General features: G+C 44.5%; 1 protein-coding gene across 3 annotated transcripts in view; it reads left to right on the top strand.

The window, feature by feature from the left end:
* Positions 1 to 24621, top strand: part of RCC1 (regulator of chromosome condensation 1) — an 89315-nt gene that overhangs the window by 28482 nt on the left and 36212 nt on the right. For all 3 annotated transcript variants that reach the window (XM_086957576.1, XM_086957575.1, XM_086957574.1), the window contains 6 exons: positions 7077 to 7256; positions 8924 to 9020; positions 9282 to 9404; positions 11299 to 11451; positions 11861 to 11980; positions 21042 to 21194. In XM_086957576.1, the coding sequence (XP_086813702.1) occupies positions 7077 to 7256; positions 8924 to 9020; positions 9282 to 9404; positions 11299 to 11451; positions 11861 to 11980; positions 21042 to 21194 (826 nt within the window). The remainder of the gene's footprint in view (positions 1 to 7076; positions 7257 to 8923; positions 9021 to 9281; positions 9405 to 11298; positions 11452 to 11860; positions 11981 to 21041; positions 21195 to 24621) is intronic.

Here is a 24621-nt window from a genome sequence, read left to right as displayed (position 1 = left end):
ATGGATCCCTATTGAAGAGTGGAAACAATTAGTTCCATTCTATTTATAATTAATCCCGGATTACGGCAACGCCCAATTGATTTCAATAAATGAAAACCTTCTTAACAGGCTCCAGATCCCGCAGAACACCGCTGCTAGGCTTGTCCTAGATCTTGCGCACAGATCTTCCTCTGCTCCTTGTTTTAAAAACCCTTCACTGGCTTCCTGTGAGAACTCATTCTTTTTAAAACCCTTTGTTTGACGCACATGTACGGAAATGGTCCAAGATACTGGTTAAAAAAAAAACTACGTTGGTACCAGCTACGTAGGGTACTCGGATCTAGTAATGATGCATTGCTTACTCCCCTCAGAATCCAAACTGCTAGAAAAGGGGGTAGATATTTCTCCTTTCTTGCACCAGCATCCTGTAACAAAATGCCTCTTCATATTTATGCACCATCCGGGACCATAGTTGCTTCCGAAAGAAGTTAAAACCATGGCTATTTGATAACTAAGCCTGCAGTTTGTTCAGAGCCGTCAGCAAGCGCCATGAGACTCCTGGAATTATATGTGGGCTATACAAATGTCCCTGACTTGACGTACCAATTGGTCCCTGCCCTGGGGTGAATACACCCGCTAGCCTGCTCCTCTCCTGTGGGAGGGGGGCAGGAGCCTATCTCTGATTGGGCAGGGCTCCCCATCTTCCAGATGGCCGGAGCCCGGATGTTGTGCTTCACCTCACAACTCCCACCTGAGGGGTGGAGGTGGTACAGCATGCCCCACCCCCCCTCCTCATGTAGGATTTCCCGCTAGTCTTCCCGCCAGAGAGGGGGTCAGAACCGGTGGGGGCCAGTTGCTGGGTACTGCAAGTGGTCTGGAGAAGCTCACAATGGCGGCATGCCTTTTGAAGCTTCCCCTGCCCATCCTGGGGGAGAAGACTAGCACCTCACCCTGGACGTGCATTGTTGCAGGCCCAGGAGAGTGGATGGCTCTCTATCTAGGGGTCCAGCAACATGTCTGCTGTGTGGCAGCCTCTCGTACAAGATGTGGATTATAGGTTAGGTTCAGGGGGCAACTCTAAGTTGCCCACTGTCGTGCATTTGGCATTAAATCACACACTGGCATCGGTGTGGGTTTAATGTGCTGAGGAGATTGATATCAAACTTCTCAGTCTTCAGTGAAGCCATCATGGTGCTGTGGAGTTCGTAATGACAACCTCCCAGCACCATATACTCCTAATGGCAGCACTGCACTTAGTGCCCAGGATTGGCCCTGAGTACTGAGGGGGCACTGGGCTCATGCACCTGTGCCCACACCACTGGCATAGTGCCCCCATCTAGAGGGCTGACTGATAGATGCCAGGGCAGTGTTTGTGGGCATGGCTCACAGGGATGTGTGCCATGTCGACTTTGCAGGCTGACAGAACTAAACGAAGTGTGTGTGTGTTTGTCCCCAAAGGGTGGCACAATAGGTGCTGCTGCCCTTGGGGGGTCTTCTCTGGTCACAGTTCCCTGGATACCTAGGGTACCATTTACCATGGACTGACATGTAGCCAGAGATGCCAATTGGGTTTTAGTTTCAACAGTTTTAGGGAAGGAACACAGGCCCTGGGCACCTGATTGGCAGGAGTCCAGGCACTCCGTCAAAGCACATCAGCAATTCAGCAAGAAGGGGGGGGGGGGGCATACCACGCAAGAAAGATTGCACTTTCTCACACGGAATCCCACAGTTTTAATTTCAAATTTTACTGTGCCTTTGTAGCACAGTGCAGCAAAATTATACTGCCATTCTCTACATCATGAGAGGTTTAGTGAAACTGGCAGTTACTGCATGAACACTTGGAAACGGATTTCCTGAGCCTTGTCTATTCGCAAAGGTGTTCGTGGAGGTGCACGGTGTTCATAATTCCGCTCTTTCATAATTAACTACGTGCATGAAATAAAAGCTATCGGCTCCTGTCATTAGCCATGTTTTGTATTGGTGTGGAATAATAAAAGAAACCTGCCATTCTGGCAAGGAAAACCAATAATTAAAGGCATTTTTTCCTTGCCAGGCTAGTAATCACAATTGTTTTTGATTTTACAAATGCAAGAACTACAAGAAAAAATTGGACACTGCTATTCTATAATAACCATATCTGCTTAAAAAGATGCTAAGTTAGAAACGTATTATTAGGAACTGAGCTGACATTTCAATTGGGTTTTCACTAACTCGCTAAAAATGATGGGGGGTGGAGGAATGGCTTCTTAAAAGATTCCCAAACAACTATTCTAAATGCTTACGGTATTCTTGTTTTTAGGTCTCGTCTGCTAATGCGCTTGTGCATTGCTGGCGAGATATATTGGGGCTTGATCAGAGCTTAACCATCGGGCGATTCCATGCAGTGCCCGTGAAAAGCACGTGCACATCAAAGCCATCTGCCTCCCTCCCACAGGCATCCCCCAGCGTGCGCTCTTCCTCAGGCATTTCTCCTCCCCTAATTATTCACTGCCCACGGCCGGCTTTGTCTCGCTTGGGCGCTGCACGCTCTGCGAGAGCTATAGTCATCGATATATGTACTTGCGGCGGTATACAGATGAGTTTTATTACTGTGGGTACGCACTTTCTTCATTAAACTGAAGGCCTCACGCCAAGTCGCTGACAGCTGCGCTTGGTTCAGCTCAACCGTCACACCCTCCAAAGTAGCTTTCTTTCTTTGATGCTTTCATTTGTTTTCTTCACCCCGACCTTGCAGCGCCAACCCTTTTCTCTGCATTGTACTGTCCCGTCTTCCGAACTTGCTTGCACTAAACGCTCCTGGTGCAATGTGCTTCCCCCCCCTAATCCGGCAGTTGCTTCTTCCCTTCACGGCGCTCCTCGTCATAACTCTTCGGTACTTCCCTCATTCCCATGTCATGTACATTGCCTCCCCGTCAGTGCCTGCTAAATGTATTCTGTCCTAGTACCCCTTCAGCCCACTCTACTTTTACACAGCAGCCATGTTTCGCTGTACGTGGTTTTACTTTGCAGCTCATTCTCGCTATAGTCTTAACATGGCCGCGCCCCTCCTAAGGCAGGCCATACAGGACACACAGCTCTATGGTACGCTGTTAGCCTTGTTGCACTTTCCTCTCTTTAGTAGGTGTCCCCAACATGGCCACTGAACATGTTTCATAATGCTGACGCACACAGGATCGCTGTGCATGCGCACTACAGCTAGGCAGCCACAAGCACGAACACTCAAAACTATTTCCCACAGACCGTGTTTCCAACAACCCACATGTACACGCTGGCTTCCCCTCCCACTAGTCGTAGGCGCTGCAGGTCGCTGCTCTGCTGATCTCTCAGGCTTCCCCTGCCTGCTCTCCAGCGCAGGACGGGACTGTTGGGCACACTGATGCTGAGGACAAAAAAGGAGCTGCTGCCATTTTCGCAGTGTGCACTGCTCTGCACGGCCCAGAGCGGCTTATAGAAAACATATCCGCACCACCACAAAGCGAACATCCCATGCATGCGCGGACCTAGACCACGGTGCCCGGCCCTGGCTCGAGGCTCATGGGCTGCCGCACAGCGCCCCGCAGCTCAGTAGGTGGCACTGTGGAACCAGCGGGCAAAGGGCATCCCAAGAGCTAGCTTCGAGCTAGATAGGTCTTCGCCCCACCTATCTTTCTCTGCCAGCCCCTTCTACATTCCCCGCAGTCTCCTTTCTCCTGCCACCCTTCACCCCACCCCTAAAGCTTCTCACCCACTGCCCCTTCCCCTCCACTGCTCCTTTACTCCCCAGCTTCCCTTCTCTACTCCCGCTGCACTGCCTCCCTTGTCACTCTACTGCATTCTTCGCTAGTCTGCCCCGCCTGTCCTCTCCTTCTGTGCCTCAAGCCCCACTTGCCCCCCTTCCGTCTCACCCACTTCACGCTCCTCATTGCCTTGCATCCTATTTAACCCCAACCCCTCTTACATCCCCCTGCATTCACAATGCAATATGTCTCCTATTTGTGCAAAGTTAAGCTTTTGGCATAGTCCTTTAATTAATTATTTAATTAATTAATAAATTAATTGTGGGTTTGTGGTGCGCTAGAATCTACTCCCGAAGGAGTATCTCTGCGCAGTAGACCGCTGGGGAACCCGTCCTGGCTTTCCCTGTGAAATGGTCCCTACTGGGTTTCTCCAAGGTGAAACCAGGCCTCCCTGGCGTATGTGGGGGGCCATTGTGGAGATGAGGCAAGCTAATGCCCAGAGTTGCCGAGTGTGATCCCTGGTTAGAGTAGGCACAGAGGTGAGAATTATCGAGTCCGGTGACCTTGGTCCGCGACCCTGCCGCGTCGGGAATTGAACCCTGGTCCCAGGCCGTCCTCTGCTCTCGGGTCTGCCGCCTCTAACCAGTGAGCCACACCACTCCACTTTACAATGCAAATAGCTCAAACTCTCCTAAATGCGAGACCTATTGCATTGCAAATTCTTGTTTCTGTATGCATCTTCCAAGAACCAGTTGCAAAGCAGGCTAGGCTTATCTGGTCGATTTTAAATGAGTTATGTAAACACAAGTATACCTTCCTATCCGTTTATCTTGTCGATTTAGCAAATAAGTACCGAGCTGAATGCAGAAACACAAAGTTCTAAGGGCATACAAGAATGTTTAGTTCTTGTGGAACAAAGTGAATATTACTTTCTTTTAAGAGCTAGAAGTCCTTTTCCAGAGTGTTTCCATAAACATTGTCCCTCAAAAAGAAATCAAAACTTTTTATGCCATCTTTGATCGCTTTAGGCAAGGCTTTGTCTTTTGTAGATTTGCATTCCCTCCAATCTGCTCTGGTAGGTAAATTCAGAACAGCCTCCCTTGCCTAGACTTCCTCCAAAGCTATACGGGTAGAAGCTTAACAGATTTTCACAGAATTATCTGTATCAATATATACAATAAGCAAATTGTACAGCCTGGCGCTCCCTATTCGAGTCCTTGTGGTTTCTAATACCTCACCCTGCTCCTGTACTGGTGAAATGAGAACCTATTTAAAAGTATTTTGTAGTGAAGCAGTTGAAAGTTAAAAGAATAATCTGTAACTGAATGTGCTGACTTCTGAAATTTCCCCTCAAACAGTACCCATCTTTTCCTCTTGCTTTTTAACTAACTTCTTGAGTGCAGTTTTGAATTGGTCAACTTGTTCCTCTAGTCGTTAAGGCCATTGTCAGACTGCTTACTAATTGAGAGAAAACATTGCCCAGTATCCACTTCACTGCCATTATTGCCATTGTGACCTATATCTTTTGAGTAAGGTATTTGTAGTTGTGAGGTCTTCAGTGAGGCAGTATTCTTGCCAGCAAAATTGTATGCAGGATCTAGTTCATTGAGATGCTGTTTCTCTGAGCTAGGTAATTTGTCAACCAGAAGCACCAGTAAAGAGACTTTTATGGCCCAGATAGGTGTGTTCTGCTAGTCACATCCATCAGCCGTCCCCAAATATTTTTTACTGGGTTCTGATTTATTTAGCCCAAAATCTGTATAAATAGGAGCTTTTTCAGTGCCAGTGTTATTTTTTTCCACTTCGCCTCAGATGCTGAGTTTGTGATAAAGAAATGTCCTACACATAGTAATCCAGCCTAAGCGATGGTTCAGCCATGGAACTAGCACGCTGGCACATAAATGGAAAAGAGTGTGTTATAAGAGCATTAAGAAAGGCCATCACACTCCTCGAATCTAAGTGCATAACCTAAAGAGATCTGCTTGGGGTGATTACTTGCTTTGTGGCATGCTGATGGACGCAGAGGTAAGAGAAGGGGCGTTTCTGAAGGGGGGTTGGAGAGGTGTCAGTCAGAGGAGTAGTTTGCACACATACAGGAAGTGCTCAAATAATATCCAATAACGTGCAGATTAGCTATTTCTGAGCGGAATGTTTGTCTAGCTGACTCCTACGGATATCTTAACTTTATTCCTTGAGAAGAGCAACGTACAAGACGGCAAGTGCTGCTTTGGAGCGCATAATGGAAATGTGTTTTAATTGCGAGTCCAAAGGGGTGCCAGTCGTCTTATATACTGCTCTTGAGCCATGAAATCATTATCGGCAGCGAACAGTTTGGAAACAGTGTCCGGAGATGCCTGAACCTTGCAGAATGAAAAAATAGTTTTAAAGAAAATGTTTTTTAATACATTAAAGGACATGAGCTACTAGCCCTAGCACTTCATTGCAGCATTTTTATGGCAAATGTCCACATACGCAGGCAACATACTGTCACACAAATGAGCAGAGCCAGTGATTGAAGGGGCTGACCAATTGCCCCATGTTGTATTGAGTGGTAGGCGGAAGCAAAACCTGAATGACCGAAAAATAGACCAATTGGTGATGAGGCTGCATGAAAGCCTCATGTCGGTGTGCTTTTTTCCCCCCTTAATTAAAAAAAAATGATTTGGGTATTACCAGGCTTAGCTGACTTGGATTCACCAAGAACTAATTGACATGGGGTCCACCTATAATCTGTAGCAAAGGCAAGCGATGAATGCAAAACCAAATTTAAATGCTGCTCAGCATAAGTTTTAATCTTGGTCATTCGATACAGATTTCACACACCGAATACTAGCAGATCTTCATTTGTTGGTATCGGAACCGTAAACTGTTTTGATCGAGCAATCTATTCAATCACATTTTGGACGACCAGACTTAAAGCGCATCATCGTTTGGAGACCGGCTCTTCCTGTGGGTTTGTTAGTCTGAGCTGTAAACTATTGCTGAACAGGTCGGTTATGCTAATTAATACACACGTGTTTTTTAAATTCTTCTACATTTGAATCCTTCACTTTAGTTTTCGGCGTTCAGTAGTGAGGCGTGTGTGGACCCAAGCAGGAAGTGGCAGTAACATGACTTTTGGCGCTTGTGTATCCCTCCTTAAGCCTCCCTTCGTCTAAAGCAGCCCCCCTCAGTTCAACTATAGCTCTCTGTATGATGCTGAAGCCCCAGTGAATCATCACATGGCTTTCTGAAAGACTTCTTGCCTGTTATAGAAAGTTCATATAAATACAGAATTCTAATAACTTGTCTTGTTTGATTTGCACTGCAGTTGAGCTCCTCCCTAATATGTGCTTTGTTTTGTGTGGACATGTTGTAAATCTCGTTTGCCTTGTCTCTTAGATCTATACATTTGGTTGTAATGATGAAGGGGCACTCGGGAGGGACACTTCCAAAGAGGGCTCTGAAGCGATTCCAGGAAAGGTTGACCTTCAGGAGAAGATTGTGCAGATTTCGGCGGGGGACAGTCATACCGCAGCACTGACTGAGGATGGGCGGGTCTTCCTCATTGGATCTTTCAGAGTAAGTGAGTGGCTTTAGAGCACAGTGTGGTGGGAAGACTGGACAGCTGGGGCTTTGGGATTTTGCTATACTTTGGCCCTTTTTAGTGTTTAATAAGACTTCCAATAAAGGCATGTTAGTATATTTGAGTTCTGGGTGGCTATGTACCTACATTTCCCGCTCACTAGGATTTATAGTACACAAGCATAATCTATAGTAACGTTCTGACCAATTATCAAACACTTGTGCTTCTTCATTGTGTTATATTTTTTCCGCTTCTATTTTAATCATTTGTGATTCTCTATGATTGTAAAGATCTTGGACAAAGTAAAATTGGAGAGCATCTTTCAAATATTGCCACAATGGCTTCCACATTTTTTCAGATGTCCACCCTTTATCATGTAGATCCCAAGTTAGGCTTGGCATCGGTGGCTACAACCGTTTGATTGTTTGTACAGCTTAAAGTGATGCCATAAGGACTTACTAGATCATACTGTTCCTCTGTGTAGAGTTTTTGCAGGTGTTCCCAGATAATTTTACTTTAGCCCTATACTCCTTGTTGAGGGTTACCACTTGGATCCACATTGAGCATCCTGCTAGTAGTGGTTGCTATATGGCTTTTTGGTAGGAGGGTGTCTTTAGCGCTCATTTTTTCAGGCATTAAGCAGCTTTAGAGGATCAATTATTTAGATGGATAAACAGATTCTCATATTTCTAGTTCCGCTTGGTTTCTAAATGGCAAAAGGGATACTAGTGTCGTCGATTTTTACTAAGGAAACAAAATACAATAGAAGTATTCTTTTGTTTAAAGAGATGTATGGATGGCTCCGACTATGTATTAATTTTATTGTTTTAACATCCGGTCTCCTTTTTGCAGTTAGGAAACTAAAAATAGTTTTTTTTAATGTTTTATTTATTTATAGATTTTGGTGAGTAAATACTGTATACATTTTAATTATTCTTCTAATAAATAGGGCTTCCGGTTTTATGGTATTTTTTTCTACATTTCCATCTGTATTTATCCATATTTATTTTCTTATCTTATTTGTATTTATCCATGTTAATTCTTCAAACACAAAATAAATAGTGGTAACATGAATTTCCATGTTTATTTAACTAATAAATATGCACTCATACTTTGCCTGTTGCGTTTTTTTGCAAATTAAGCAGCCAGTATAGCGGAACAATACACCCAGATGTACATATTGGCTATATATACAAATATGTTAATACATGACTACATATAAGGAAATGTCATCCTGTTTTTTAACTCTCCATTCTCTACCTGCTCAGATGCTAGCTTGGAATTCATGAAGGACACCGTTGAAAACCACTCACAAGAAGCACAATTTTGTGTATTTTTCTGCTTTTAAAATTAAATACATTGTGCTGTGCCTGTATTTATTTGTAAAAACGGAAAACTTGGAGCCTTGCTTAAAAATAAAGAAATCGCACAACAAGAAAACTACATCTTAAGTAATTGTCCAGAACTGTGGTGTTATAAACCGGAACCTCCTGGATACTTAGTTTTATTGAGATCCTTGGCAGCATAAATTCTCGCTGTTTCCCAGGCTTCAGTGCTCCACTGTCTTTAGCGATATCTGAACTCCTGAATAGTCATGGTGTCTGTCCCTTTATAAGCAGTAAAGGCACTTAAAGATTTTTTTTCCTGCTTTTTTTTTCTGCAGGACAACAATGGTGTTATCGGACTGCTGGAACCCATGAAGCAAAGTGTGGTCCCAGTCCAAGTTCAAATCGGCATACCGATTGTGAAGATTGCCTCGGGTGAGGACTTAATATTTACAGACAGAGCTTCATTTTGTTAACTATTCTGAGCTGTATATTGCTATACCTCCTTCCTCCTGAACGATTTAAGTGTAACAAAAAGAGCTGTGAACTGTACAAATGTGGCGGAGTTCAGCCTAATTTTGTTATGTTTTTACCTAAGCACACTCAAAGCTGTTAAGGGGCACATTTGTGTGCTTCTGCTTCTGACAGGCTGTGTACATTTGTATCTCATGATTTGCTTTTGTTTATCCATTTTAGGTAATGATCATCTGGTGATGCTTACTTCAGAAGGTGATCTGTACACATCAGGCTGTGGGGAACAAGGCCAACTTGGGCGAGTGGCAGAGTGTTTTACAAACCGAGGAGGACGGAAAGGATTGTGTGAGTACCTGCTGGATGACTGTTCATTGGCAGGCAAATATATTTGCTAAAATGTGGTTACGATTTCCAAATAATGACTTTTCATGGTCCGTTGGTTGGTGTTGGGTGGGGGTGCGTTGGGGAGTGGGATGAGGTGAGATTTCGTCCTGTTGATTAAAAGATTTTTTTTTTGTATAGTTGCTCCAAATTCATACACCTCGTGCTCCATTGAAAAGTTAGTCGTCCACAGTAAAACTCCTCAGATTGTCAGTACCATTGGTAACGTGACTTCGCTGTCTACATTCCATTTGTCTTTTCTTTTCAGCTTGCTGCACAGTATGCTTCCTCCATAATATGTAGTTTGTAGCAAAAATATATTCTAGCTGTAACTGCTCAAACATTACTAAATGCTGCACACTGCGTGTAATACAGCCTTATCCTTTGAGCCGTTGATTATTTGGGAATCTCAGTTGCTTACAAGTTACTAGAGATCTAGACTTGTTGTAATGGAAACAGTTCCTTTATCATAGTTTGCTTAGCCATGCACATAAGCTCATTTTGCTTCGAGGAATTTCAAGAGGGAACTCTGTTGATCTCCTAAAGATTTTCCTTGTGAACGTGCTTACCTAATGTGAAATGCTGTATATCGTTCTTCAGGGATGTTTCTTAATAAAGAGGTGCTTTCTGAAGCCCAATATTTGAACACCTGATACACCAGAAACTTGGAGCTATTACTTAATTAGGATGGCTGCATGAATGAAGCACCGTTTTCTTACACAAAGTGATTGCTTGTTGCTGCTGTACTCCACACCGTTTCACAAACTGTCGGAGCTGACAAAGGTGTGCGGTCAGCCTGTGAGCTAAAGGCGTCTGTATGCAAACCAATCAAATATTGTGGATAATGATCGTTTGAATAAGCTTGATTGAACTTGTGGTCTTTTTTTTTTTTTTTTGTATTTTGACAACTTTGCGATGCAGTTTGTAGTTGTGTTTTGGATTGGCTAAAGGCTAATGCTGTAGTTCGTGCAGCAACAGGTCATTTAATTGCATTAAATGTAGCAGTATTTGCTTTTCGCTGGCTCCGTTTAGTCCACTCTTATAATTGGTAATAATTATATGCAGAAGTCAATCATCCCTTCCAATAGCACATAACATTTTTTTTATAAATAGAAAAATGTTTCTTACAAATCTGTTGGTAAATAGGGGGCTCTACCAGTAAGCACTTCTGTAGTTATGAATTAAAAGATGCTGTGATTTACTCATAGTCCTAGCTTCAAACTTAATTGATTAGTAAGTTGCCATACCTAATCTAATAAAACAGATACGCCTGATAATTTATTGAACGTTGGAGAGGACAGTTGTCAAGATTGCATATATGGGTAAACTTAAAAAAAAAAGTAGGGAACTGGTTTACTATTTGTGCAGAAGCACAAATTGTGGTATCAAGAAAAAAAGTTTGCGTTGCTCCCTTAATTTTGCATTCAGTAAATTTAAATGTGTTTACAGAGCTCTTGTAATGAAGGTGCTCCTTTCAGCCACAGAACAGTTTGGATGATAATCCTGAATTAATTCCACATTTGGTCAGGGCTTTTTTATTTCTTTGAAAGATCTGTAAATTATTTTTTAGTGCCTCCGAGCAGCACAACTCTGAGATTTTGCTTTTCACTCTGTTTTCCAAGCAGACACCCGCATGGCCCCTTTTGGCATTGCTTCAGAGGTGTAGTGGGATGGTGAAAGATCCCACTGTCTTTGAATATCTCAAAAGGGTATTGTTTGCATGACCTATGTACCTCAACAATGTTCTTTGGTGTCCAAACTGGCCTTGGCTTGATATGTCTATCATGCACATTCACTCCTTTTCTCCTGAAATCCTGTGTTCGCCTCTTGACTTATACCCCTTTCTTTACTTCGGTAGATCGCCTGCTGATCCCTCAATGCATCCACATGAAAGCGAAGGGCAGTGGACGTGTTCTCTTCCAGGATGCCTTCTGTGGTGCTTACTTCACCTTTGCCATTTCCAAAGAAGGACACGTATATGGCTTTGGGCTCACTAATTACCACCAGCTCGGTGAGCAAATTCAATACTCCAGTTATTTTGTGGTTTTGTTGAGGGTCCTTTTCTGGTCTGGCTGCGATAAAGCAGTGGCTGTTGCTGATTGTTGGTTAGGCATTTGCATGTTTCTCTACATGTGCTGTGATGAAATGTAAGTGGGCTACTGCCAGACAACGGTTCTTAATACAAAATACAGAGCCTTGGACATTTTTGTGTTGGAGTGTTTTCATGTTGAGAATTGGTTTGTTTTTATTGAATGTGGTGAGGACATGAAGTATTGATTGGATCAGAGAGCAGGACTGACTTGGCTTTGTTTTGGTGTTACAGAAGTAGCTCATCCGGTGAGTTTTATCCCATGGCTATATATATTTTTGCCGATTTCTCCAAATGTAGGCAGTAACACTGGTTCTTTGTGTTTTTACAGGGACTAAGAGCACAAGCTCCTGCTTTGCCCCTCGAAACCTGTCTTCATTCAAAAACTCCACCAGGTCCTGGGTTGGGTTCTCTGGAGGCCAACACCATACAGTGTGTTTGGACTCAGAAGGTGAGTTAATTCTGTTCTTTATTCCTCAGTCTATGCTTTAGGCACTTACCACTATTGACTGCATTTTAATTCTTTTTTACTGGGAAACCTTTAGACTGCTTGGAGGGTACATTTGAGTTCAGTAGTTCTCCAAGGATGATTGTACTGATTATACAGCCAGTTGTGTATCTAAAGCTTTACATAAGGTAATACTTGCCATAGGAGAGGGGTGGGGGGGGGTTCCAGCTACCCTTTAGTGGCGTAAACCTTCTTTGCGCCACAATTGCATGTGTTGTATACCAGCCCGCATGCCAGAAGCTTGCTCTAAATTTTTACATTGTAGACATGGATGTGCTTTCTTTGAGTTTTTTACGTGTGGGCTTTGTTGTTTTTTTTTTACCCTAGTCTCATCTTGAGCCTATTTAACTCTTGGTTGTGTGGAAACACTTGCCTTTTGATGGCTCAACCCTTCGCTGCTTGGCCTGTCCCCATAGAATGCGAAGACCTCCTTTGGCAATTTGAGGGTAGTTGGCGCTTAGGCATTCATACGTTTTTCCACATAAGGTATCCATGCTAAATTTGTATCCTTTCTCTCCCCCCTGCATTCTGGGTAGCAAAATGTGTAGGGGTTTTTTATGAATAGGAAAAAAGTGCTCCGCAAAAAAGCTTCTGGTTGTGTCCACCACTCTTAAAAATGGCATCAACAAGTTTGCTGTATTAAACTCACAATTTACTCTGCTTCCAGGAACATGACTAGCTGAATAAAAACATTTCTTTACTACAGTTTTGGTATTTTTCAAAGAGGTATTTCCAGGGGCCAGATTAGGACTTTGGTGCAGTTGCGCTGGCTCTCCGCTGACACAGCAGCACCAAAACCACGCAAGGACTGCCCGCCTTATTACTAGTTGAACTCATTTAAGGTGGACCGTCCTCCGCCTTTCCCATGGCGGTGCGTGGAAAACAGCAGCACAATGGGAATGGCAAAGTTCCAGCACGGTATGGGTGGTAACATCAATGCATTGCTGGAAATATGGAGGAATACAGAAATGTATCCCAGGAGCGAGGGGGGCCCTGTGGGGCCCCTTTGTTCCTCCACGTCAACCTTTTCATGGAAGGACTCCTGTCATGAAATGGGTGATGAAACTCGTAATATACTGAGCGGGACTGCGCCAGTCCCGCTCAGCAGGTTACATGGTGGCTCAGCAACTGCCAATGAACAACTGTTTCCTGGCACAGCCGGTGGCCCTCCACTGCAGTGACTTTCCGTCTTAATGCAGCAGGAGTACCACTGCGTCTGGCTGTCTTGCCACTTCCAGATTCAGGTCTTAAATTTTGGGCTTTCAGCCTACTTCCAGTTTGTGATGGAAACAAGGGTGAAACCTGTGAGTGGTCTGAGAAAGATTTCTGAAAAGTACACCCAATCGAAATTCAGCAAGGGGTCATTGTGTAGATTCCCATGCAGTTTACCAAGAGAAACTGTTGAAATTTAAAATTTGAAACTGAGTAGGAAGAAAGCACCATTTGACGTTTTTATTTGTAACTTGTCACGATGGCCAATTTTACATAAGCAATGCACTGTTATGTCCGCTTGATCCCTCTGGTTGCAGGGATATATAGGGCTTGTACGTTCCCAAAGAACTTGAGGTACCCAGAGCAAACAACTGACCTGCGTCCTAGAATTTTTTGTCATTGTGTACTGGGTATAGAGCAATGCATATGGTAAAATATAGAGTGAAAATGGGTATCCAAGAAACCTATGTATTGCTGGAATAGACCCCAGATATAGAGTTAATGAGCAGTGGTTATTTGTACTTCTGATTACCCATACTACCATTTGATTCAGAGGGCATTTATCAAAATTCCTATTCACTGCCTTTTATTTGGGCACAAATACAGATAAATACTATTGGTAATTCCCGCTTTGCTACTTGCGGATTATACCGTGCTACTCTTCGCGCCCATGAAGGGGGGGGGGGGGTGGTGGATTGCAGAACCTGCAGAATAGCTTTGTTCAATATTGTGACACTAGAGGCTATCTCCTCCAAAACTAAGATCATTCATTACGCTTAATTCCCATAAACCACTGAATTACGGGGTGCCCCCCCCCCCTGGAGGGCCACAATCTTAAAACCTGGACTTTCCCTGCTTCACGGTGCAACTTCAGTCTGGAAACGTTTTAAAGCTACCACACCAAAATCTGTGTCCCCAGTCATTGAAATCTACAGGGCTGTGGTGTAGTCTGCAGCCTTATACGGTGCATAAGTATGGGATGTGGAGAATTTCAATGGGCTGATTGTCAAGGAAAATTGCTTCATAAAATCCTTGTTTAAGCTTCCAAGAAGCACGCCGACCGTTCCTTTTCTTTGACACAGGTTTTTAAAGTTTAGGCGACTTAGCAAAGGTGAAACCGTTGATCTTTTGCGTCCGATTGTGTGTAGGGGATAGCCTTACTACCCCATGGGTTGGTTACATCATTCCATTACCTAAGAAGAGGTGAAGGAGGCTATTTGAACCCTTCCAAATAACAAAGCTCAGGGAACGGACGGCCTTCCGAGTGAATTTCATAAACTAATTTAGTGACCTGTTGACTCCTCACCTACTAGCTATGTACTCTGAAGCATACAAACATGGGATCCTCCCTATAGGAAGCTTTAATAATCTAGATACTCCTGCCAGAGAAAAACCCAGCTCACTGACTCCTACCAGCCATTGTCACTTATCAATACAGACGCTAACATCCTAGCCAAAATAACCCTGAGATTGCAACCTCTAATGCAGCATTTAATTTTGCCGGATCAATCTGGCTTCATTTCAACATGATCAACTGCAATTAATTTGCGAGTTACATTTACGCTGTTCCACCAGTTGCATCCGAAAGTGCATGCTGCAGCCACCCTATTAGACGCGGCCAAAACATTTGGTTCAGTGGAGTGGACGTTTGTTTTCTGTCCTCCGAAGAATAGGATTCTTACAACCATTCTTGCCCTGGATCAAACTATTGTACACTGAACTGTATGTCAGGCTCCGAATCAATAGACACAACACCAACCCCCTTCCACCCCATTCCGTAGACCAACATGTCAAAGGTGCCCTCTATCACCACTATTCACTTTAGCGCTTGACCCATTGGCATGTAAAATTTGATAAGAGCATTTAAATTCAGCACTACAGTTCGGTTTACGCCCCATTAGCATATCATTATATGCAGACGATATGTTCTTATATACCCACCAACCAGAAGCCAATATAAATCCATTAATACGAGAATACATGCGGTTTGAGCGCTACTCTAGACTGTGTATAAACTGGTCCAAATCGGTGGTAATTCCTCTGACATCTGGCACAAAATAATTCCAGCTAGACTTCCCACTAAAATGGCAACCAGAGCCGGTTAAATATCTAGGTGTTTGGATACACCGAGGCCCCGAACAGGTAAAAAAGGAAAACTTTGGCAGGGCCCTCACAAAATTGGAAAGCCATGTGGCCCAATGGATCAGGTTGCCATTATCATTAGCTAGCAGAATCGTGATCCAGAAGATGCTAGTGCTTCCACGTTTTCTTTACCCATTTGTGAAAGTACCGATTATACTCGCACAACACTTATTCACGAAATTGCGTTCCTGTATGAGCATGGGCGGACAGGCAACCCAGGGTGGGCTGGAGAGAGTTTACGCGATCTTATGTACAGGATGGATTTGGAGCCCCAGATCTGTATTTCTATTACCACTGTACCCAGACACACTATGCCCACTACTGGATACACCCACAGAACTATATTCAACATGTGGCTGTGGAGGCCGACAATGCCCATCCTATCTCCCTAGCTGCATTTGCATCACAACCGAAGCAAAACACCTCGCTCTGAGATAAATCCAGTGCACAGCACCATAACAGCATGGCACTCATTGGCATAGTGTGCTGATAAGCTCCCAATATAAGGCGCTGTCATACCCCTAGGGTACCATTCACAGATGTCAGTGATGCAAGAACTAAAAACACAAACTACTAGGTGAAATGGGGCTGCGCGCAATGAATGATGTTTTTAACAATGGCCAATTTGTAACCAGATCAGACCTGCTGCCAGATGCCAACCACACACCGTTAATAATCTTTGCAGATCTTAGACTGCGAGCTTACATGAAAGACATAACTCGCATTACCTCAAGAACCACCTATGGTTAATACTCTACAGGTATTACTCATAGCATACACATGCTAGCGTTTGATAACCAAGCTCTATAACTAAGTCCAGCAAGAGCAGAATAGGCAAACTGCACAGGCACTGTTACACTCTGCTATCCAAAGAGGAGTGGGAATATTGTTGTGCACTCATGCAGGTACTAGCACCAAATTGCAACCTCTGGATCATTCATTTTAAATTCCTGCAACAAACCTATTACACACCAGTACAGCTGCATTGATAGGGCCTCTGAGAAAACAATGGATGTCGTGTTGCAATGCTACACATGCAGACTCCATGCATGTAGCCAGGGCGTGCCCCCCCAGTAAAAAGCTTATATAAAATAAAAGCCACCCATGCGCAGATTACTGGCCGTAGCTTTATTACTGACCAAACGCCTATGAAATGGGGTAGTAGACACACACCACACATAAAACAATGGGTAGCAGACATGACGTAATGTAAAGAACAGCTCGAAATATATGCAGAGGAACTACCGCAGCCCTCTCGCCCACTGGAGTTCTGGGACCCATTTATTCAATATCTATAATCAGAGTATGTGATATGATAGAAATATGCCGCTAGAAACAACAGAACGTAGGACTTGATATGCTGAACACCATGATTGTGTTACATTTTTTTTGTTTTTTTTGTTTTTGTTTTTGAAAACCTTTATTTTAGCATTCAGTAGAAATAAAAGCATGGGCCTACAACCGTGGGGGCCGGCCGCTAGACAAATGAAAATTCGTTGATATCACAATACGACACAGCTCATCAGCGATTCAGAGTAAAACTTGTATTGGAATGCGAAGCTGGATATGAGGATAAGACCGAGGTTTCATTTTATATTATATAAGAGAGGATCAGGTGCCATACAATCAAACAGGAGAATGCGAGGGGCAGGGTAAGAAACAGGATATTCATGTAATGACCACTATAATGGAGATTTGGCGCCAGAGCATATAGGTCGATACAAAAGAGCACACAATACACATTTCCATGTTGCGCCAATACTCTAGGCCTGCCCGTCCATAAATCAGGATATCATAAAAGCAAAAGCACGAAGTACAAGCATACGATAAGAATCTGAATGATTCGTAGCTATACTGACCCTACAAGAAAGAGAGAAAGAAATAAAGGCCATAGAAAATAAAAAAGGCAAAAGAAAAAAAAAACCTCCAGCACCCCACTCTGCACCCCTGCAAATGGCTACAGCCTAACCCCACTAGCAGCGTGCCTGTCGCCCCTAATAACTAAAACCCTAAAAAGGTAGGAAAAAGAACGGAGGAGGGCATATCCACGTGTGCTCGTAGCCCCTTTAGATCCCCCGCCTGAAACAGCCACCTCCTATCACTAAAAGACAAACTTATTACCGCAATGTAGAGAAATTAGAGAGTACCGTGAGACACCGCCCAGCCTCTTAGAGCAAACAGATGCAGGTCCAACACTTGTAAAAGCCATGCCAACCCATCCCGATCAAGCCGATCTTAACCTTGGCCCTTCTAAACGAAAACACGAACCCCTTCCAGCGAGACCCAAAAGCACACAAAGAAGTAATAAAGAAGAAGAGTCAGCAGAGATCAGCCCATGGCTACCAGCAGGCAGTGAGTCCTCGGGAACTGTAGATGCAGACGAACTCTCCCTCCCAAATTAACAGTCCCAATGTGTCTTGAACAGGAGTCGTAGCGTCGCCAGGAAAGAAGATGACCACAAAGTGGATGGAAAGTCACAGACAAAAGTCTCCGGGAGGGGAACGCCTGACGATATCCCCAAAGCCGGTAGTGGTGGAAAGTTCAGCAATACCATGCCATCCTCGGGAACACCGTCCACCAGGGCACCATCCGATGCTTCCAGTACTCATTTCCTCTCTGGGTTCCCGCACGGAGTCAAAATGGCCGCGTTTTGAATGGCTGCAGAATCCCGTTTCAACAATAAGGCCGGGCCCGGTTCCACCAGGAGCATTTCAGATAGGCGCGTGTCCAATTTGGCCAACAAAGTATCCACGTGTGAGCGGAATGCCCAAAATTCTGCCAGTATTAACCTCAGCGATGGCTCATGCACGTTCGATCCATATTCTCGTGCTCGATATCAATCACTATCACCTCCCCCGGTGATTCCGGCACCCTCGGGGGGGGAGGGGCACAGACAGGATCTCGAACGTGCAAATGTGTAGGGTGACCAGTCTTTGTTCACAGCCACGGTCAACCCAGTTAAGGCCGCAGGCCAGTGACACCGAACCCCGGCCTGCGCAAACCAGGTCCGTGGGACGGGGGCCCCACCCGCAGTCAGCAGCACGCAGACTCACTCCGTCGACACAGCAATGAAAACGATCAACACCAAATCCGGACTGAAACAAAGCCTCCACTTCGGTCGACCGGGCCCAGCCTGAGTCTCCTGGCCGATGTTGTTGCACTACAGCCCGGCTGTGAAAGTACTCCAGGCCCCGGCTTCACCGCTGGAGCAGGCCGCAAACTTAAACTCGATGTAACACCGTCAAACAAGCCGATAAAAGATTCCGGATTTCACCAACGGAGTGCGGGACAGTTCACGCACACAGAGACTAGGCGTTAAGTCAGGATAACATGCAGGATATTGCGGCGGGTCACAAAGGTCGACTGAGCCGGGAGCCTAAGCAGCTATCTTGCTTGTTGACGTAGCTCCTCCTGTGTTACATTAATAAAACTGAAAAGATCCAGTGGGCAATGGTACCTATCATCCAATCTAGGATGTGCACCTGTGAGACTGTGCTGTTCTGTTTATTACTGATTAGCCATAATGGACAACTGTACTAACCAAATTGGAATGTTAACTGTAAAACCATGCTATGTGCATGACCTCCATAAAAGCTAATTAAAAAAATAAAATAATAAACTATTGCAGTTTTTGAATTTGGTTCAGACATAATCCAGACCTGGCCACTTGGAATAGAAATCAACTAGCACTAAGGTTACGCGGAGACACCCAGCTCCTATTTCTCATCACAACTGTCCTGCTTTGAACAACAAGATTCCCACACATAACATAGGCAACATTCCATGACGACTTGCAGAAAACTACATGTTTCTGCTTGCTTACTTCAGCTATAATCCATATTTGCAAAGCAATAACATATTACCCCTCAAGGGTTTCAAGGTGCTGGGGGCTGTCTGGGAGGCATGATGCAGAGCTGGCACTGGGGATCGTACTGTGGGCCCGGCGCATGGTCAGCTTTTCTGGCTGCTGCGCCACACCACCTTTTTTTATTTATTCTTTACGGAAAATTCGCCCTTTCTTACTGGATAATCTGCATTCTCAAGTTGTGTGCAAGTGTTCTGTCGAAAGTGGTTTACTGTAATTTGTCATCCGCAATCCTCCTGGACCGCTTTACAGAGAATACATTTTTTTGTCATACTGGTATGTGGCTCAATAACATTTTGATATTGTTTCATGGATAGCCTACAAAACCGTCTTCTGTTTAAGGTATTTCACAGGTTTAATAATCCCATATTAGCCTAGAGGTTTTAGTCTCATCAGCCACAGAGATCGCCACGCAAGATATTAACTATTTGTTGTTCTTTGTGTCAAAAAGACCAGAGTTGGAGATGGAGCTTTGTCACTCTTGAGACCACTGTTTTGAATTGAAATTACACTTGGGATAAAATCAGTCCGCTCCTGTCGCATTACGGAAGGCCATGAAAATACATCTATTCTGTAAATGTAACCCCTTGCTCTTTCCCCTGCTTTCTTGTCACAGACTAATTGAATAAGTGCCTCTTGTGGGCGAACTCCTTCTATTCAGCATGAATGTGGGTACTTATTGTATGATGTGTTACAATTTGTATTACTTTAATCTTGGATTGGTAAATTTAAAAAAAACATACTCCACTGGGAGCAGTATGTAAAACAAATTGGATATTTTTATTTTTTGTTGAAAATACAATTTTTAACTACGTAAAATATATATTCTTTTTATTTGGGTGTGGAGTGATCTGGCAGCAAGGAGCAGCCGCCAGGCTCACAAATGTTTTAATAATTAAACATTTTAAAAACTGGGATGGTAGGGGCTCACCTGTGAGTGGGTGTTGAGTCAATAGGTGAAGCAAAGGACTAGCTTTAAGATGAGGTGGAATAAATGAAACGAGCAAAGGCTGGAGTTACGGAAATTAATAGACCTGGGGTGCAGGAAGCAACAGGGTACTTTTGGGTGAAGGGCAGGTATTACTTAGATGAGTGGCATACAAGGGAGGAAATTTTGGGGAGCAACAGTGTGAGGTGAAGATATTTGAGGGGGGCAAGTAGTACTTGCGAGAAGAAAACACATGAATGGAGTGCTGAAAGGAAAGATAGTTCCCTGAACGATTAGCAGTGGAAGGATACAAGTCATTTAGTGAGAAGGATGGCAGAGGAAGTACTTAAGGCTTGGTACAAGCACAAGAAGAGGGAGGAAAGCCATTGAATAAGAAGCAAGCTAATGACTGACAGGCAACAAATGGCAAGTAGTGGGCAGGCTCCAAGACCAAAGTTTTTGGCACTGTCCGTGAGCCCTTGTGCAGAATCCACTAAACTGTCTGCAGGTGAGACTTAAATAGTGAATACAGTAAGAGGGTGGCATGTGTACTCTTCAGAAGACAACATTGTGAGAATACTGCCTATATGTCCTCTGCAAACCGACTGTGCTACTGCTGTTCTGATTTGCAGATAATCGTAGTGGGCCTAAGCTCTCATTTCTGAATTGGTGGGCAGTCGGAATTGCTGAAATATGCTATTGCTGTGCTTTTCTAGAAAATGGTAGCTTGAATAAAATCTGTTCATGGGTGGAATGTACTACTTTTTCTGGAAAAACGGAGGAGTGAATTGCGGTTTTACAGCACCAAACTCTACACACACTAACCAAATGATGCCTCTTTTTTTTTTTTTTGACAGGCAGAGCATACAGCTTGGGCAGGGCAGAGTATGGGCGCCTGGGCCTTGGAGAGAGTGCTGAAGAGAAGAACGAACCCACACTGATCCCTGGGTTGCCAAGCGTGTCGTCTGTGGCTTGTGGTGCATCTGTCAGCTACGCAGTGACCAAGGATGGTAATGGGGTGCTTTTTCTCTGTTTCTTGCTCCTAAATATTGTGACCTGGTTCCCTGTCGTAGTGTAATGAATGTTTTCCACCGATTTTTAACGGGGGTAACATGCCAGCTCTTCTTTTTGGCTGTAGTTCTGGTGGTCTTCGGTAACTATCTGTGTGTATGTCCCGTTTGTTAATGTCGTTTTGATCAATACTAGCTGCCTTTATTTTCAGAGCTGTATTTACTGCACGATTGATCAGCAGTGGAACACAGAATCCGGTGCACTTCACAAGTTCAACTATGAAAATGACTGCACTTGTCCAATGATTTCCAGCCACCCCCCTTTTAAATGCACACCTGCACTGTTCTGTACATGTCCTGATTTTTTTTTTTTTTTTAACCTTCCCTCCCCCAAACTTGCTTGCATGCATTGGTCTCCAAAACAACAATTATTGATCTGGCTGTTTCATTTCTATGAGAAAATAGGGTTCTGTTGCAGTACCCCCACTTTTTGCCTGGCTTTTGATGCAACTTTAACTGTAGAGTACTGAATACCTCCTGTCTATAGATTCCCAGTACCCTTGTTCTTTCTCTAAAAACATGTCCACAATGTGTACTTCTGCCCACTGTAAGTCCCTGGTAAGTGGTACCCCCTCACTAGGACCATGCCACTGCCTCCTACAGCTGGTATGCCCCTGTGAGGTGAAAAAAGTACCAAGTCGACATGGCACACTCCCTGTGTGCCATGCCATGACAGCTAGCTTTGCCTAAGATATAGCTGAGTCGCCAATCTTTCAGACCGTACCAGCCCTAAGGCAGGGTGCACTGTATCTCTGGTGTGGACATATCTGCCTGAGCAGATATGCCCCTACAGTATTCGTGTCTATTCTCTAATATTGCAAGTGCTAGGTAAGCCATTCAGAGTACATGGCGACCAGTCTAGTTCCACAGCACCATGATAGCTTAACTGAACTCTGGAGTGTTTGGTACCAACCCGCTTCTTGTAATAAATCCACATTGATGCTAGTGAGATTTATTAAAACTTACTCAGAGGGTACCTCGGTGGTGTCCCCCGAACCTGCCGACTGTTGTGTGGGCACTGATTGGCTGTAGGAAGCCTGCCACACAGACCTGTTTCTGGACCCCTGGGTGGAGAGCCTCTGCTCTCTGGAACCAGAAACCATGCACGTCCTGGGCAGATCTTGCAAACCTCCCCAGGATGGGCAGTGCTCGAAGGGGAAGCTTCAAAGGCCTGCTACCTTTTTGTATTGCATCTCACCCAGCCTCTGCTGCTAGCAGCAGATGGCAGCCCCCAGTTTACACTCACACTTTGAGCTGGAAAACCTTGAAAGGCTTGTAGGTATGCCCACCTTTGCCAACTCCACCCCTCTGGTGTAGGAGGCGAAGTTGAGCACACTTCTCAGTCCACTTGATCTTGAAGATGAGGGGACCCCTCCAATCACGCATATGTCTATGCTTCCTCCTACAGGAGGGTGGCAAAATAGTGGGTGAAGTCACACAGATAAGGTGCCCAGTGGTCCTACTTACTACTGCTATAAAATACCCTCTAAATTTAGTATTTAACAGGCTCCCCAGACCTAGAAACTAGATCAGTGACTACCTAAGAAGAACCAGCATTAAAAATGCAATAGGTCTCGCCTTTTATTAAGTTAAAGCCATTTGCTTTGCTATACAATACCTTTAGCAAAGCAAATGGCTTTAACTTCATCAAAGGCGAGACCTATTGCATTTTCAATGCTTTTTATGTTATGTATGACCCCTCAAAGTCATCGGCCCTTGTTTTTAACTGATCCTCCAGGACAGATGAATACTAGGGCGAGCCATACATAACATGGCCTCTCCGCCTTGATCTAAACATAAAAAAACAATCCGGCCTCTTGCTATCCTCTATTACCCCCCCGCCCCCCCGTTTGTGCCCTCCCTCCTACTCTCCCTAAGCTCTGCATTCTGGAGCAATCCGGTCACTTTGTTCTCACTGTTGGCATGTCATAGCAGTGAATAACCAGATTTCGAATACACTCTGCGTGATACTGGCCCTGACATCAGTGCTTAACAAGGACGTGAAGACACACCATTAAAAACCTAAAACTGCACCAATTCACCAGGATGTAGGTTCTTGTCTTTAAAGTTTATTTTAAACTGATCGTGCACCAAACGCACTCTTCGGTTTTTTAACTCTGTGAAAAGAGCGGTGTGCTGCTTGTCATCAGATACATCATGTGACCCGCCTGACACGCATGTAATATCAATAGAGTATTCACCAGCCCAGTGAATGTCCCGAGGGCACAGGAGACACAAATCGTGCCTTCTGCAAACTCTGTTAGCTCATTGGGTGAATGCACTGCTATAGGAACTCTTAGAGACTAGTAGTGTCAGATTCCAATAGTGAAAAATCCGTGCAGCGCTTTGAAGAGTAAATCAAACTGATAGTGTCTGGGTGGTGTATATCGGCTATTATGGCCACTGCTTTGAAGCCATAGGCTGCCACAGTAAGCGCTATATTAAAAGTAGGCAATGATACTTTAACAACTTTAACAAAGGCATCAAACAACATATAATTTTAATGTGAGGGTTTATTTATTCTGAGGAAGGATCTTTCTTCAAATCATTACTAGTCAAGCGCTTACAATAGACTAGGGTCTAAGAAGTCAATGGTACCCACTCCAGGTACAGTGGGACATGTGTGGACTTGCTATAAAATGTTAAAATGTGGGACCAATAATGGCTCCTAACAGCGGTCCGGAGCTGTCCCAGCGACCACCCCACTATGTAGTATTTGTGTGTTAGTACTAGTACCGCAAATATCAGCCCTGGCAAAAGACATCGGGACTGGATGTACTGGTCTCACTGATAGAGGCCAGATATGTTCCTCCTTTCACGGACTTCATAAGGATGAAATGAGGTGGCCGTCACGGGCACTGATCTTCAGGATGCACACAATGCTGAAGCAAGTGCCTAAACCCACTGAGGTATATTACCTGCTCATATGGTGGAGAACACTTGGGGGAGGGGGGGGGCATTTGAAGTCATTGTGGGAGTTACCTTCCCGAACCCCAAGACCCGCTAAGATTTGGAGGAGTGTTCCCTTAGCAGAACTGAAATACAATGCCTGAAATGCTCCTCCTTTCAACACCAACCCTCCCCCACCTGTTAGCCCTGCTCCTCTGCAGGGCCAGCAGATGCCCAGTCAAACATAAACATTTCCATGTGCCCATTTCTGGATTTTCCATTAACAAGGAAACGTACCCCCAGGGACGTGCACCACCAATGTTCCGCGATTTGTGGTCCTGGGTTCAGGGAGTTGTCGAGTTCCTGTTTTCTCCTGGCCGTGTGTGCACCGGCACTTCTGAATGTGTGGAGGGCGGAGCCAGGAGGGTCTGTCTGGCTGAGGGACACACCTCCTGGTGGAAGTCATGGGCTCTCCACT

This window comes from Lissotriton vulgaris, chromosome 2_1, assembly GCF_964263255.1.
Source record: "Lissotriton vulgaris chromosome 2_1, aLisVul1.2, whole genome shotgun sequence".
In the NCBI taxonomy this organism is placed as follows: domain Eukaryota; kingdom Metazoa; phylum Chordata; class Amphibia; order Caudata; family Salamandridae; genus Lissotriton; species Lissotriton vulgaris.
The sequence above is the reverse complement of the archived record's forward strand: the minus strand, read 5'-3'. Positions and strand labels throughout refer to the sequence as shown.